Raw genomic sequence first — 17,616 nt, forward strand, 5'->3', positions numbered from 1 at the left:
ACATGGCATCTACCGGAGGCCCCTTACTCCAATGGGCACGGTCAGCCGGGGGACTGAGAATACGGTCGGGCCTTTTTGGGATTGGCTCCACAGTGTCCGGTTCCTTCCACGCCCTGGTGGTAATGAGGTCCACCAGGGGGTCGGCTGGAGGGGACACCCAAGAGGTAGACGGGCCTGCTTCAAATGCCTCCAAGAACACGGACTCGTCCGAGGAAGACTTGGGGGCAGACCACCCCCCCCTTATGCGGAGCATTTCCATGATGTCTCCAAATGAGACATCCTCAGGGGGTGATCTTGGGGAGCCTTCCCCTTCCTCCAAGTCTGTGTCTTCTGTGAGAGACTCGGGGGAGTCAATGTGCCTCCTTTTGCACGTATGTTTGCGGGGAACATCCTCCGGGGGGCTGTCAGAGGACTCCTCGCAAACAGTGACCTGTTCCAAGGGAACAGCTTGGGGCAAAGGAGCGGGCTGTCCCAAGGGCCGGATGGTGGAAGCCTGACCCAGTGCAGATGGAGCGGGGCCGAGCGAAGCAAGTGCCGGGGTCCGGAGACCCTCAACAGGGCCCTCTCCACTACATCAAAAGCCGAAGGGGAGCCGACCTCGACCAATGGATCCGACAATCGTCTCCCCTCGGATCCGAGTGGATCGGAGCCGGCGCCGGCGCCGGATCCGAAGGACAGTGCGCTCCGACACCGACGGCGCCGAAGGAGCAGTGATCCCCCCGGATCCGAAGCTCGGATCCAGGCTCCGAGAGGTCGGATCCGAAGCACTCGAGGGCAGGGTCAGATCCGGTACCAAGTACTATCGGCGCTGACCCACCCCGGCTCGCTGCTCGGCTCAACTGCTCCGAACCCGGTAGCGGGTCGGAGAAGGAGCAATTGGTTTAAAGAAAGGTCGAGCTCCCCGGGGGAGGCAAGAGCACTCCCATCTGCATCTGGGCCTGGATGAACCTTCTCATCATCCGGTCCAGATCAGCGTCTGACAAGCTATAGGTCGATCTCGGCGAGGCTACCGAGGTAGGCCTTGAGTGCCTCCTGGATAGCCTCGACGGAGATCGGGTCTCCTCCTCCTCAGGTCCCGGTGAAAAGCACACAGGTGACCGGAGCCGAGGAGGGGGAGAACCAGCAGACAAGGAGGCCGGAGGAGAAGCCCGCTTGGCAGGCGGGGCCGAAACAGAGGTCTCGGCCCGCCGCTTATGGTGCTTCTCCCTCCGGTCCTTCTTTCTAGCTTCCCTCTCCTCCAAACCACTACAGGGAGGTTGAGTCCCAGGAGGAGGAGGGGGAGCTGGAGAGGAGGCAACAGTCGAAACGGTTCCCCCCGAAGGAGCGGAGGCCGGAGCAGAGTCCGGGGGCAAAAGTCCCGCCAAGACAAGCTTGGACCTCCGCTCCTTCAATGCCCTGGGGTTGAACCCTGCACAAATGGAACATCCAGAAGTGAGGTGTTCAACCCCAAGGCATCTAACGCACCGAGTGTGGCCATCAGCAGGGGAAAGCTTATGGCCACACTCGGAGCACTTAGAGAACACAGCTTTGGGTTGTTCAGACATCCCAAAGAACTAAAAGTTACTTAAACTAAAGGTAGAAGTAAAAGCAACTAAACACACAAAACAGGCCCAAACACACACTACGCTACCAGCGAGGGGAGGGAAATTAAGTAAAAATAATATTAAAACACTAAATAAATATAACTATGTAAAAGGGAATCCTAGACTTTCACTCAACTTTCACAAAAAAAATTAAATTTTAACTGTCTAAACACTTGAAAAATTCACTTAGCTGAAGAGCTCAGGAACACTAATCTGGTCACCAGCGCGGCAAACTAGATCTGAGGTCATGTAGGGAGAGCAGGGCATTATGGGTGAGGGGAGGAGCTGAGAGCTCGGATCCATAGCTGGTAAACCATGCCGGTTGGGATCCGATATCGGATCCATAACCCACAGGTTGCAGACAAATGAATCTCCTACTTCAGATTGTAATTTTCAGAAGGAGAATGCAAGGACAGTGAACCAAGTTGTACTAAAGCAGTATTTAATTAAAAAAAAAGGTAAATAGATCTTTAAAAGATGAAAGAAAATGAATTGTAACTAAAATTTTAATAAATGCGGTGTCTAAAAGATGTTGAAAATGTTATGTAGAAGGCAATTGTGTATTTGCATCTGTGGAGATGTGGCATTTTGAAAATTAAACTTTTTCATTGTGCAAACCTAAAGTAGTTTAGAAAAATTCATTAAAAATGATATAGATATCAAAACCTAAGTGCTAACTTCAGTGATTGCATATAAATAATCATGCATGACAAAGGTAATTGGACAGCTCTGAGGATTCTACAGTTATCATTAATCATTAATCTGGTCAGATACACAGACTTCATTCCCAGTGTATTGTAACTGAAAAATGTTTGCTTTAGTTGTGTTACTAGTAGCTTCATACCATCAAGGCTGTTACCATGCATGGGAGGAAGTCTGGGTCATTATCATTGTTTTCCTGCTATAATAGCTTGCATAGATTGGAACAAATAGATTGACCAGGTCAGCTGCAACACAGAACTGCTGTTACAGGCACAGATATACACAGAGAACAGTAGTGGAGTTCTGTTGTTTGGAAACAAGGGCTGTACGTGTATTTTTCCATATTTTTGTTTCCCATCTGGAACCACTAAAATTTTGTTTGCATTAAATCCTGAAAGCAAATCACCTGTTTACTTTAGCACTGGTGGATTTTCATTAACAGTATTTTTTTTTATAAAAGTACTTCTCCTGTTTAGTAAAATTCTTCATATTTGTGTTTGACACACTGTTTCTGGGTACAAAATAAAGTTTTACTTACCATTAGCTATTGAGTAAATGTTTTAAGTATCCATTTTCCATTTTGTTTTTTTTCTTTTTTTCCATAGTGGTATTGGTCATCTGCCTTTCCAATGGACAAAGCAAGAAGAGTCTCAGCGTTGTAGTACTCCTGTCTGTGCCCTGTCACCATCTGGACAACATCTAAGTAACCACTCTGCAGCTGGTAATTTTCATACAGCAATAACTGTTAGGTTACACATTGCTATCATTGTAATGTGCCAGTGCACAAGAATTCCTTTAACAAAGCTGTAACTCCGAGGTGCAGCTATAGTAAGCAGGTACTCCATGTGCATTATTCTGGAGAAGGAGGGGTGCACAGTCATTTTAAGCAGTTGGAAGTGCACATTTTAATTACAAATTTTACCTGGCTTTTATGGTGTCCTAGAACCTGTTTCATAATACCCACAAAATGCCTTCCATTATCTTTCCTTTATCCTGCTGCCTGAAGTCTTGCATCCTCTCAGTTCTTGGGTCAGTTATTTCACTATTGGTGTTGAGGGACCATGGTCTGAATTTAGACTTATGCTTTATATTCCCTCAGCTGCTGTGTTATTTATCAGGATCGTTTACTCTCTTCCTTAACCATGCCATTTCAGAATTGCAATGGCATTACATACATTTGCATGCTCTGACCCAGAAGGATCCAGCACTGCATTAGGCATAGCTGAGGAAATCCCTAATTGATTTTTCCAGAGGATTAGATTGTCAGAGGTTTGATCTTGATCATTCAGAAGATTTGCTCTTGAATCATTTGTTTGTTTTGCAGTAGCTAATGATCATTTTAATTTTACACTACAGTCCAGAACATGGGTGCTTCTAGCACATATTAGTACACTGGCCATGCACAATTCAAACAGCAAAGGTCGTAAATGTTATTTGTAGTTTTAGTAAATAGGTTGTGTCAGAAACCAAATTCTGGTTTACATGGCAGACCCTAATGAAGGTAAGTATGTCCCATAAAGCTACATGTAAGGATAAATGAATGATGCAGTAAACAGGTAATACAGTGGGGAATGAAACTGAGCAAGGCATCATTTATTTATTTGTTTTTATTTGGTTACTGGCATAGTAGAGTTCTGATTAATATTGACCAATTTCAGGCTCAGCCCAGCTAAAATACAAAACATTTCACAAACAAAAATACAGGACCAGAAGCTGGTAAAGCTGCAGCAACAGTTGGTTGCGCTGGTCAGTGCAGATGCTAGCCTCAGTAATATACCTACACATAAAAAAAAAAACTGACCAAGGAGAATGACTTGGAATCCTCTCTTTGACTAGTAACACAGCAATTCATACCAATTACATAGAAAAACTGTGTATATACATTGCAGTGAACAAGCACAGTGCAGTATACAGTTAAGCAGAGTATAATGTATACATTAGCTTCTAAAGTGGGTCAGTCTTTAGTGAGTCAATAGCATTTAGCTTAGATAAAGAAGTGTTTCATTAACTATTATGAATAACACTGTATCCAAAGAAAGATGCTGGGCATTATTAATTATTACAGATAATACTGCATGTACATGTAGATGTCAGGCAGTAATAATTACAGATAACACTACATCTATATATAGATGCCGGGTATTAGTATTTATTAATGATTCTACTGCATCTGTACAGAAATGCCAGGCAATGTTAATTACTGCAGGTAGCACTTTATCTACACAAAAAATGCCAGCCGTAGATTTCAACCTCTTACCTCCAGAAAAAAAAGAACCAATCCAGGAATAATTAGGCACAATAAGGGACCCTCCTTAAAATATTACTACCGTTAACCTGAGAAGTTGACAGAATAAGAGAAAGTAAATTAACATGGATATTCTGAAGTAAAAGAAGTCTGTACAACTCTTATTACTACTGTTGTTTACTAAGCATAAACTACCACATTTCTCCCCAGGTTTTAGGAGAGAGAGGGCAAAATTTGAGCTCAATCTGTTTGTCTATCTATCTGTATAAAAGTATGCATACGTACATGTTGGACAGAGAAAGTAAGTAATGGGACTTTAAATGTGTGCTGCAGTGTAGGAACATTCTCCTAAAGAGTCATCGGACTCCCATGCATGAGGCACGTGTAAGATCTTATTACCATTTACCATGGTATTAAAGGAGGATCCGACTTTCTGGCACATCAGAAGATTAGTGTCTGATCTAGAAGTGCATCAAAGAGGAGGACCTGCAGGTATGGAGTATATCAGCCCAGTTGGCTCTAACTTGTGGAGAGGACCAAGTAGATAGTGTGTGCTCTAACCAGAGCCTAGATGAGTCCAACAAGTTGAGCAATATTTAGACCAACCGTTTACTGGACAGGCTGTGTGGATTATACAAAATTAACAAAGGAACCGTTTAATTACTGAAAGGCAAGTGATGTGAAATCACAAAATCAAGACAGGTGTTACTTTTCATTTTCCGAGTGGATGTCTGCAGTAAACCTGTGTTCTTTTTGTAAATGTGCATCTCCAGTGTGTGTATCTCTGTGTGTGTGCACTGCTCACATAGCAAATACTCAAGGCTGCACTATTTCTATTCCTTGCGGTGGCTACTAATTTCCTGTAACTTACCAGTGTTTCTGCTCCTATTTTCCTGACAACCTAATTCATGGAAGATTTTCTAAAAGTGCTTGTTGAATCAAAAGTAGTAACTGACCAGAAGCTGGTAAAGCTGCAGCAACAGTTGGTTGTGCTGGTCAGTGCAGATGCTAGCCTCAGTAATATACCTACACATAAAAAAAACTGTCCGAAGGAGAATGACTTGGAATCCTCTCTGATGGGTTTTGAGCATTTCACTTCCAGAGGTAACCAGGACCAAGCAGTTTGATAAAATCATGCTATTCCAGCTAGCAGCAGAGGTACTGAAAACATGCATGGACATGGAGGGATCTAATTAGATGGATTATGACAAACTTAAAAAAGGAACTTTTATCTGTGAATCACAAACAGTAGCATTTTATAACTGAACGTTTAAAACTGAAAAGGCAGTAGGTGCAGATGTATGTTTTAAAACATATTTTAAAGCTATGGCTAGAATCTGACATCACTAAAATGAATTTTGTTCAATAAACTTGTTTAAAAGAGCTGTGTCAATTAATAGAAGGAATGGGTATTACAAAGTTATCACAAGAACTGTTGCAAACTAGTATCGTTAATAGAATGCAGATTAGTTAGTGATATGTTTAAAACTGAATTGATTTACTCTTAAGTCTAAAGTTGCATAAGAAGATATGAAATGACCAGTTCCTGTGAAATAAAAATATGAATTTCTGTTAAACAAAGGTAGCAAGCACTGTTAACTTGTTCCGGTTTTGAGGTGGGGGGGGGTGTCACACTGCTATGTTCTGTTCTCTCTCTATTTTTTAAACAAGGAACATCTTTATTAAATTATCAGTTACGGTACAAACAATCATACATTTATATAAATGAAAACAAACCATATGGACATAATCTTAGTTGCAAGCATTATACATCACAAACCATACTGACATCATTTTAGTTGCAAACATTATACATCACTTATAATCTATTATACCCAGTCATTGTCAGTCAGACATTACCTAGCTCATTCAAATCCTACCTTATTTTTTGACCTCTTTCTGCCTCTGTATGTATTGTTCCCACAATTCCCATTTTTTCTTATGTAATTTGCAATTATTCTTTTCTAAAGATCCAAATTCCAGTTTTATCTTTGTTACTGTATTCACGGCTTCTAGTAAAGTTTGTTTAGACTTTGATTTCCATTTTCTAGTAATTGCTGTTATGGCAGCCACCATAATTAGGATCAGCATGACCTTACTATGTCTAGGCAGTTCCAATTCTGTACCATAGCTCAGAAAAATCATTTCCCTAGATACACCAATTTACTTATCCAGCATCTCCGACAGAGTAGTCCACAGGGAATCCCTAAAGTCTGCCAACTCATTACAGTCCCCAGAAAATATGTTCCCAATTACCTCTTTCTTCCCCATTACATCTCTAACATTCGCTGTCTAGCTGAGGAAAATTTCTTGAGTCTACTTGGAGTATAAAAACACCTATATAAACATTGCCAAACAAAAATCCTAAGTCTAGATTTTTTGGCATATTTGGAAAACATACATATATCCCCCAAAGTTTCTTAGTGAATTGTTTATCCAATCCCTCTTCCCAATTCTTTTTAACCTCCTCTTGTTGATTCTTATAGTTGTCATGCAATATTTTACATGCTGTACTAATTACCCCTTTTTTAACAGCAGCAGCTTTTCTAGATTCTACTGAACATTTCACTAGTGCTGGTCTTTCGATTAGGACTCCCTATTTCTTTCCCTATACTCATGTCAGTCCTTGATAGGGAAGGCAATTTCTAACCTGTAGTCCTAATAAATTCTTGGTGTCTTCCCATTCTTTTACCATTCCTTCTCTAATTATTTGCTGCCAATACCTTGTTTTTTTCCAGTTTTCTCCAGTAAATTCTAGCTCCCTCTTGCCTGTTGTATGTACTTATTGCAGTCATCCCTATGGGCAGAATCTCCTTTCTCCATTCCTGTTGGCTTAGTTCTTAAGAATATTTTCTGCTACTTTATAATATTCTGTATGATTATTGCTATTCTCCTTAAGGGTCTGCATCCAAATTACCAGTCTCTCCTTGTTTCTTGAGCTTCCCCTCTGTTTAATCATCATCCCTTTCCACTTTGAATTATAGGTTTCTGCTTCTGCTGCTACGTAGAAGAGCTTTAACTGTGTAGCTCTGAAATACCCCTTGAAATTGGTAATCCCAGTCTGCCTTGTTCTATTGGAAGAATCAGTTTATCTCACTTGATTCTTACCTTCTTCCCCCCAGATAAAATCCTTTAGTTCTTTATTAATTGCTAACCGCATCTGATGATGTCAATCTTCATTTAATCCTTGACATATGACTTTAATTCTGGATATCGGACCTGACTCAGCTGTTACTACAGCCCGCGAGAACCAAAAACTCTTAAGCTTAAGTCCTACCCAGAATGCTCCTCTCCAGTTTACCTCAGATCTCGTTTGCCGCTTTCTTAGACAGATGTGTTTGCCTTTGCTCTCGAGCTAAGTAAGGATTTTTTCTTATTACTTTGCCTATCTTCTTTTTTCAACAACTACATTTATTTCTATAGTTATCCCTACCCTTTACTTCTTTCTTGTGTAGTTCTTAATTATCGTTGTGGTAATTTTTTCCTTTTTCTGTACACTTTGTATACCTCTCCTTCTAGCATTGTTGGTAGATCTCTCTTGTTCCATGCACTCTGGTGTATGATACCCTTTCTTTAAAGGTCTTTAAAATTCTTTGACTATTTATTGATATGGGCTTGTGTAGTGTGACTGAAATTTTCCTTTTCTTCATTATGGCTGAAATACCTAGGACCCTCTGGCCTTAAGAAATGCCAGTAGTGTGTCAGTAAAATTCCTTCTTCAGACTTATATGCATTATATGTAAACTGGTAAGAGAAATAAGCAAACTACATTTCATCACCTTCCTCTCCTTCCTCTTCCTCTGGGAAAGCCGAGTAGAGAAGCATGTCTTTGCCATCTTCTTCACTGGCACTGATAGTCTAAAAGTCAAATCTTCATTGCCAAAACACTGCTTGGCACCTATAGACAATGTTACTGAAGCACTGAAGATCAAAAAGTCAAATCCTCTGTGCCAAAAAGTTCCTCAACACTGATATGGTACTGAAGTGTCTGCACTGATGCCCTCTATTGCTTTTAAATCTTCGACACTGTGGATTTCAGTGCAGATTTAAACCCCTAGCTCGATTCCAAAGCTCTCCGCTTCAAGCTCTTCAGTGCTGAATCTGATTTGGCACCAAGTACTTCTGGTTGGCAATCTCCTCAGTATTCCCCATCCATTCATCTTTTTGCTGAGGAATTACTTGAAGTCCTAAAGTTTGAGAAACGTTATCCAGGTGTGAAAAAGATTGAAGGACCCTTTCTGTTCTGGGTGTACATTTTTCTACTCCACAACAGTCCTATTCTAGGAACCAGAGGAGCAAAAAAATGTGATTCTAAGAGTTCCAAGGGCCTTTCCAGGACACACTTGGCAGTAGCTCCCACAAGGGCAGAGGGGGAGCTTTAAAGGAAGACACTGTCTATGAAGCAGAGGTGGCCCGCAAAGGCAGGGTTTGAGGGACTCCTTTCCTGGAAAACTCTATCAGCGCTCCTAAAAGGAGGCCCATTTGCATTCCTCTGGAAGCAGTCGGGGGGGAGTATTTATCCTTGCACCAACACACCTGGCGCAAGATAACTGTAGATGTTTGGGTGCACAGGATTATAACCAGAGTTTATATCATATCCCCCCCCCCCACACACACACACACACACATCTCCAACAAAATCCCCGACGTTCCACCAGTCAGAGTGAACCAGAAGTTGTAGAAATTCAAAAACTGATAAAAAAAAAAGTCATCCAAGAGGTCCCGCTAAACCAGATAGAATCGGGAGTTTATTCAGGATTGTTCAATGACAAAAAAGACGGGAGACTGGAGACCAATTTTGGATCTAAGGTTTTTGAACAAGTCCGACAGATGAAATTCCGGATGGTCATGGTTCAGTTTATCTTTCCATTTGTAGGAAAAGATAATTGAATGTGCTTGATAGAACTCCAGGATGCATATCACCACATAAAAATGGACATGGGCTCCAGGAAATTTCTCCCCTTCTGGCTGGGAGCCAGTCATTATCAGTTCAAGGCTCTGCCCTTTGGTATCACCACAGACCCCACGGTGTTCACCAAATGCATGGCAATAGTAGCAGCTCACTTGAGATTGCACTGATTCTGGATGTCTCCATACTTAGATGACTCTCATTACCACTTCCACCAGGCATCTGCTAGAACAAACAAGAGACTGGATTACTGTAATTACAGAAAACCGCAACTAACTCCAATGTAAACTTTAGAGTTCATAGGAGCAGTACTAAATACCAAGACTTTGATAGCCTCTCTTCATTATCTCAGATTGCAGAAGATCAAGGGCAAAGTAACAGTTTTTATCAGAAGCAAGAGAGTAGCCACATGACTAGGCTTACAAGCCTAAGGATAGATGGCGGCAGCCATTATGTTAGTCCCCCTAGCAAGATTTCACATGAGAATTCTACAGTGACTTCTATCACCTCAGTGGTTCATACTGTATCAGCCACTGTCAGATTAGTTTTTGATTACCAACTGTTGCAAGAAAAATCCTGTTTGGTGGATTCAGTCAGAGGAAATTCTGTTGGGCTACCCTTTTTTCCATGTCAAACCCAAGCCATAGTGACCACGGATGCCTCCCAGATGGGGTGGGGGCATTATCTGGGCAAGACAGTCCAAGGCACTTGGCTCCCCATGGAGGCCAGCTTGCATATCAGTGTTCTGGAGCTGAGGGCAGTTTTTTCTCATTGCAGGCCTTTAAAACTGCTCTTGCCTAGGGAACAATTGTGATTCAAACAGATACATTGTCAGTAGTTTGGTACATCAACAAGCAGGGAGGAACCAAGTCTTACCCACTTTGTTGAGAAGCTGTCAGAGTTTGCCAGTGGGCGATCTCTCCCAACAGCTTTCTGATAGCAATGCATATTTTGGGGAGTTAATGTGATAGCAAACAAGTTGAAAGATGTATTTTCCTGCCTCAGGAGTGGTCTCTCAATCACAAAATGGTGGAAAAGATTTTTCATAGCTGGGTCCAACCATGCTGCTTCTTTTTTGCATTGCCCCTGGACAACAAGTGCAACAGCTGCTTTGCCCTGGTCCCCCCGCCAGGTAGTCCCCGAGAGACGCTCTCCTACACATTTGGCCCTTGGGATTTCTCTGTGCCTTTCTCCCAGTTTCATTTATTCCTCAGTTAATAAAGAAAGCAATCAGGTTGATGAGCAAGGTAATTCTCATTGCTCCCTTCAGCGACTGTGGACTCTGGACCCAAACCCAGATCTCCTATCCCATCCAGAGGGATTAGTTCACCTAAATCTTCAAAACCTCAGGTTCATGGCTAGGGTTCTCCAGTTCCATTGATTGCCAGGCATAATAATCTGTCTTCCCCAGTTCATAGAATTCTTTTGGGTCTCCATAAACATTCTTCCGGGAAGCTATACAATAGTAAATGGAAGATATTTTTCTACTGGGCTCGTATTAATAGCATTGACCCCTTCTCTGCTCCTATCGGCAAAATCTTACAATTTTTAGCTTTGCTCTTTGAAGAAGGAGCCCTCTTCCTCTACTGTTCAGGGTTCAACTAGAGGCTGTTTCATGTTTTTCATTATGGGTTCAAAAGATATTCATCAATTTCTCATAAACTTTGCAAAGTGTTATTAAAAGGATATAAGAATCCATTCCCACCTTGGGATCTACACTTTAGTCTTACAATAGTACATTCCCCCTTTGAGTCTGCTGCCAACTGTGACCTGAAATTCTCATCTTGAAAACTACATTTCTGGTAGCGATTTCTTCTGGCAGTAGATTTCTAAAAATTCATGCCTTATATTGCAAATCACTGTATTTGATATTTCACAAAGATAGGATCTCCTTGAGAATGAACATTTCTTTCTACCAAAAGTGGTGTCAAACAAATATTAATCAGGCAATCAATTTACCAGTATTCTTTCTCAATTTCTCAAACAAAGGTGAATACTGTTTGCATTTATTGGATGTTCACAGACATTTGCACTTCTATGTTCATAGAACAAAAGACATAGGAAAATCTGACCAACTGTTTGTTTCCTTTTCAAGTACCAGAATGGGTAAGCTAGTATCCAAGGTTACTTTTTTCTAGATGGCGGCAAAACTGTATATCCTTCATTTAGAACAAGAGGAAAGTCAAATTACCTGGGCCTGTTAGGGCACACTGTGCTAGAGCCATAGCTACTTAAGCATTTTCTCATTCTAAGGCTTCCATTGATGATGCTTGTGCAGTATCTGTATGTGCTCTCCTACATGGGTCTATATCATATGAGCAAATCGCACAAATTGCGAACGCTCATAATACCGGACCTCAAAGTGCTTTTTCTGAGATCGCGGTACAGTGAAGAATGGGATATTTGCCCTTTTCTCACTGTAGTGCGATCTCGGAATTGGAATATATATTTAGGGGGTGTGGGGTGGGTGCAGTCCCCACAATAGGAAGCTCGGGGTCTGGTACGTTCGATATTATAAGTGTTCACAATTTGTGCAATTTGCTCATATGATATAGACCTCTCCTACATACCTTTATTACTCATTACAAACTGGATTTGGTATCTAGGAGAAGTGTCATTTGGTTCTATGGTGCTCAGGAATATCCTTCCGTGAGTCCTTCCAAGATCTGGGGACTCTGCCCTGTATGTCAAGGATTAATTAAAGATTGACAACATCAGATAAAGGAGTTGTGTACTTAACATAATGTTCCATCTATGTTGTCCGTCTTCATTTATCCTCAACTCCCCACCCTCCATCCCCTTTCCATTCCGACCTCATGCTGGAATGCATTATGCTCCTAATTATGCATTTTTTCATATATAACACCAGGTAAAGGTGGTGTTAGGATTCAATTTTCTGTCCTTTCTTTTCTATCTGCAAACTCAATCTGAGGTAAATTGGAGGGGAGCATTCTGGGTAGGACTTAAGCTTGAGAGTTTTTGGTTCTTACAATCTGTAGTAACGGCCGAGTCAGTTCTGATATTCGAAACCGAACCCGTATGTCAAGGATAAATGAAGATGGACAACACAAATGGAATGTTATGGTAAGTACATAACTTCTTTTTCTCCTCTGTTTGATGATAAAAATAAGCCTGACGTGTGTATTAGACTAAAGGGGCTAAAAATATTTTAAATGCTTATATCTTGCTATCCAACAGAGCTTCCAATTTCTCAGTTTTTGTATTAACTTTTGTTTAGTCTCTTCCCACAAACCAAAAAGTCCAAAACCAGAAACACTAAAAAAGCACAGGCAGAAAGGCAACCAGGAATTTAAACACATCTACAAGTAAGCACTTTCGTCATATAGACTTCAGACATATTAAACCCGACATGTGACAACTTAAATACCCTCTGCAAATCATGTGATCTGAGACCATTAAAACCATGGAATAATTAAAAATGAAATAAAATATATATATAATACGCATAGAATAAGAAATTAATAAACAATAAACACTTTATAAGCACTTACACGAGTGCATGGATCGTGCAATCCCTGGCAGAACCAAGATGCTATCCTCCAAAAAAGGAAGCCAATCTGGTGGTCCCCTGCTATAAACAAACTCTACAACAGAAGAAAGAAACTGTTGCAAAAAAGAGTAAAATCCCATAATTGGAGGAACTCCGTGGTCAGCCTCAGTAAGAAGCTGAGATCCCTCATAAAATCCTCCAAAGCTAGTTACGAAAGCAAAATCGCCACTGATTCTAAAGACAACCGCAAAGCATTTTATAGCTTTGTCAAGAATCTCAATGGCAACACTCGTATCTGCTCTGAGTTACAGCACAATGACCCTAAATATACAGAACCAACTGATATTGCCATCCCCTAAAGGGCCCATCTCTATACTGGAAGAATGCAAAGTACCTGTAATCATGGCTGCACAGGTAGAAAACACACTCCAAAGCCAAGAACACAGAATCCATGGGACCTGACAACATCCCAGGCTGCATTCTACATGAACTACAGAACGAACTGGCACCCCACCTAAGTACCATGTTCAATCATAGCCTCACCTCAGGCTTTGTGCCCACTGAATGGCACACAGCAACGGTTATCCCACTCCACAAAGGGGGAGCCACCATGGACCCCGGGCACTACCACCCAATTAGCCTGACGAGCCTGGTCTGCAAGGCTATGGAGTGTATCATCATGGAACTTATAAACAATAACATTGGTAATCTCCAAACTCTGGACCCCTACCCATTTTGGTTTTGTTAAAGGCAGATCATGTCTCCTAAACCTAATAGACTTCTTTGAAGCGGTCACCAAAGCCGTAGATGAGTATAAGGTGGTACACACAGCCTATCTAGATCTCGCCAAGGCTTTCGACACCACCCCCCACTCTGGAATTATAGACAAACTCACTAAACTAGGTATAAATCCCTATGTCACAAGATGGGTTGCCAACTGGCTCACTGACAGAACCCACACTGTGAAAGTAGCAGACACCAAATCCGACTTCAGACCAATGACAAGTGGAATACCACAGGGTTTAGTCCTGGGTCCTCTCCTGTTTGGTATCTACTTCTCTGAAGTACAGGCTAACACAAAGTCTTTGGCTAACAAAGCTTGCAGATGACTGCAAACGAAGAGCCATAATCAAAACTCCTAGGATGTGGATATCCTCCATAAGGGCCTCACTGAGACAGATGCCTGGTTTCAAAGCCATGGCCTCAAGCTCAATGCCAAAAAGTGCATTGTCATCCCTTTTGGTAAAAACTCTGTACCCATGAACTACCACATAGGCGGTAGTCTACTTAACACAAAGTGTGATGAGACCTTGGGACACAGGTGGACAGTAGTCTCTCCTTTGATAATCACATTGCCACAGTAGTCAGGAAATCCTTCTACGTGGCACGGCTCATCACAAAAGGTTTCTCATCCAGGGAAAAAGAGGTCATTGTTCCCCTCTACTCATCACTCATTAGACCCATTATAGAGTACAATGCCCCTTTTGGTATGTACCTCACAAGACATCAACAACTGGAAAGGCCACAGAAATACCTCACAAAGAGGATTACCGGCCTCAAACAGATGCCCTACGCAGACCGTCTCAAAAAACTCCAGCTTTACTCTGTCGCATATTGCCTACTCAGAGGCGATCTCTGCCTAACATACAAAGCTATGTCAAACCCAGAGCTGTTGGACATGCTGCACGTAAAGAAATTCCAATCCCTCCGAGCAACATGCTCTAGGGACCTAAACCTTGTCACCACAATAAACAAAACATGCTGGAGGAATAGATTCCTGTCCCAGAGACTTCCCATACTCTGGAACAAACTACCTGTTTATGTCAAACAGAGCTCCTCATTAGCACTCTTCAAGAAGAATCTTGATGATTGGGTGGGAGATGGGAAATTCACCCCGGGGATCACTTCTGTGGCTCTGCTTGACAGGGGCACAGGAAAGTAATTTTCTTGGGTGGCAAAAGCCAGGGGTACCGTTTGGCTAGGCTTATATAGGCCCTAGGGCCAATAGCCTACTACCTACCTATGAACATGAACTGAAAAATCACAACCTAATATTCATTGTGGATTTGTGTTCGCACTTTAGGCTTGATGAGAATTTGACCAACACATTAGCTACACTCATGGAGCTGGTTTTGGACACAAATTTTATCTATTTTCAGGGTCACTTTTTCAGTCAAGTTTCTGGTGTTGCTATGGATGTCCCTTGTGGCCCTTTATTTGCTAATATTATTATGGCATCATGGGAGCAACGATTTTTACTTGATTGTCCTTTTTTTCAGTACGTTCATTTATATGCTAGATATCTTGATTTGTTTTGGTATGGGTGGGTCCTACCAATTTGATTGATTATTTCATTCATTATATTAATGGTACAACTGATTTTTTGCAGTTTGCGCACAATATTAGGTGTGGCTCTATTAATTACCTTGACGTTCTTCTTACAATACATCCTGTCACACGTTCTTTCCTCAAGAATATACAGGAAACCATTTTATTCTAATAGTTTATTACATTTTAGTAGTAGCTACCCTTACCATCAAAAGCGAGTTGTAGTTAAGGCACAGATGGTGAGGGTGACTAGAATGATTTCTAGATGGGAGGAGTTTCTTGAGTGTTACACATTGAAAAGTACCCAGAACAATTGGTTACTAGTATTATGAATGAAATTGTTAGGAAAAGGGAATCTGAGACTTGTGTTCCTTTACTGGGTAAAGTCAGCAAGTAATGGTCTTGGTCAATCCAGGCCCCACAACATTAGCTTGTTCCAACAATATTGGACAAGCAAGAGGCTAACATGACTGAAACTTGTCATTCTTACTTTGTCACTACATTTAATGTTGATAGTGACCAGATAGCTTCTATCATTACTAAGAATTGGCAATTACTTTCTGGTCATGCACAGGTTTTTGAAAAACTTGGTCCCTATCCTAAGTTTGTGTATAAACGGGGCAAATCATTCAAGAATTTTTTTGACAATATGGATGATAATAATCATAGGACTGTTAGTAGAATGAGGAAATGTTCTTTGTTATATGATCTGGGAAGCAGTGGTGATTAAGGTTAACAGAACTATCAGGCTTAGGGGATACCATAATTGTCAATCTAAGGGTATAGTTTATATAGCCTTATGTAAATCATGTCCTGGGTATTATGTGGGAAAAACTGAGCGCTGATTAAGACAGCGAATTTATGAACATTATGACATAAACAGAAGTCCACCAATGCGCTTTTTAAACATGTTGCTGCTAACCATAGTCACAGTTTTGGATTTTGTGTGTTGGAACAAGTAGAACAGCACCCCAGGGGTGGCCCTTGGTCCATCATTTGGAACAGAGGGAATTATGGTGGCAAATTTTCCTTAACGCCTCAACTTTTCCTAGTTTAAATGAGGTTGTCAGTATTAGATGTTTATTAAAAATGAAGGCTTATGCCATATAATTTGTCCTTAATGAATATTAGCTTGTGATTTTTCAGTTTGTTTATTCATTTCTTATTATATGTATAATATATATATATATATATATATATATATATATATATATTTTTTTTTTTTTTTTTAATTCTATGGTTTTAATTGTCTGAGATCACATGATTTGCAGATGGTATTTAAGTTGTCACATGTCTGGTTTAATATGTCTGAAGAAATCTATATGACAAAAGCGCTTACTTGTGCATGTGTTTTGTGGAATACATTCCTGGTTGGCTTTCTGCCTGTGCTTTTTTAGTCTCTTCCCACATATTCTTAGCTGCCACAGTAAAATAATTTTTAATACATACTCCTAAGTATTTCATTTTATCATGTTCCCATAAGTATGGCTATTGCTGAACCAATTCATATGTGGGTATAATAATTTACCGCTATTACCTTTGTTTTAGCTTCATTAATTTTGTATCCCAAAAAGATTTGAAATTGTCTCAAAATGTTCCACAACACTAAAATGTCCTTTTCTGGTTTTATCACGTATAAAATAATGTTTGTCTTTCGGCTTTTTCCCGGTAAGAGGTCGCCACAGCGGAACTCCGGTCCGCTAATGATTGGCAGTAGATTTTTTTTACAAAACGCCCAGGTGCCAGCTCAACGCCCAACCTTCAACGAAGGCATGCCCATTTATGCACGCATGTCTTTTGAACGCTACCCAACCGTGGGGAGGACATGCAGACTCCACACAGAAGGCACTCCCAAGGCAAGCCGAGAATCGAACGGGAGAACCGCTTGCTGTGAGGTAACACCGCTACCACTGTACCACCGTGGAATAATATCAGGTATAAAATAATATCATCTACACATAGAGCCAGCTTTTTTTTTGACTACCATACCAATTCTATCCTTGAATTTCTGAGTCTCTTATTTTCTTTGCCAGTGGTTCTAAATGTAATGCAAATAACAAAGGAGAAAGAGGACACTCCTCTGCCTGGTTCCTCTGCTGAAGCAGAAATTATCAGAGAGGAACCCATCCACTCTCATTTTTGCTCTGATCCCTCATATATCCTCCTAATCAACTTATAATTTTATCAGGGAATTAAATGCTTCTATTGCCCTGCTCATAAAGTCCCAGCTTACTCTGTCAAATGCTTTCTCTGTATCAAATGCTTTCTCTGTATCAAATGCCACCAACAAAAGCATTATTTTCTTGCATTCTGCTTCCCTCTGGATCATCAGTGTTCT

At 41.1% G+C, this 17,616-nt stretch overlaps 1 protein-coding gene across 1 annotated transcript in view; it reads left to right on the plus strand.

The window, feature by feature from the left end:
* The window catches only part of NRK (Nik related kinase), a 2,110,367-nt gene that overhangs the window by 1,526,391 nt on the left and 566,360 nt on the right, over positions 1–17,616 (plus strand). The window contains exon 18 of the mRNA XM_044057244.1: positions 2,891–3,006. Coding sequence (XP_043913179.1) covers positions 2,891–3,006 — 116 coding nt within the window. The remainder of the gene's footprint in view (positions 1–2,890; positions 3,007–17,616) is intronic.

Source organism: Protopterus annectens, chromosome 15.part0 (assembly GCF_019279795.1).
Source record: "Protopterus annectens isolate FY-2018-M chromosome 15.part0, PAN1.0, whole genome shotgun sequence".
In the NCBI taxonomy this organism is placed as follows: domain Eukaryota; kingdom Metazoa; phylum Chordata; order Ceratodontiformes; family Protopteridae; genus Protopterus; species Protopterus annectens.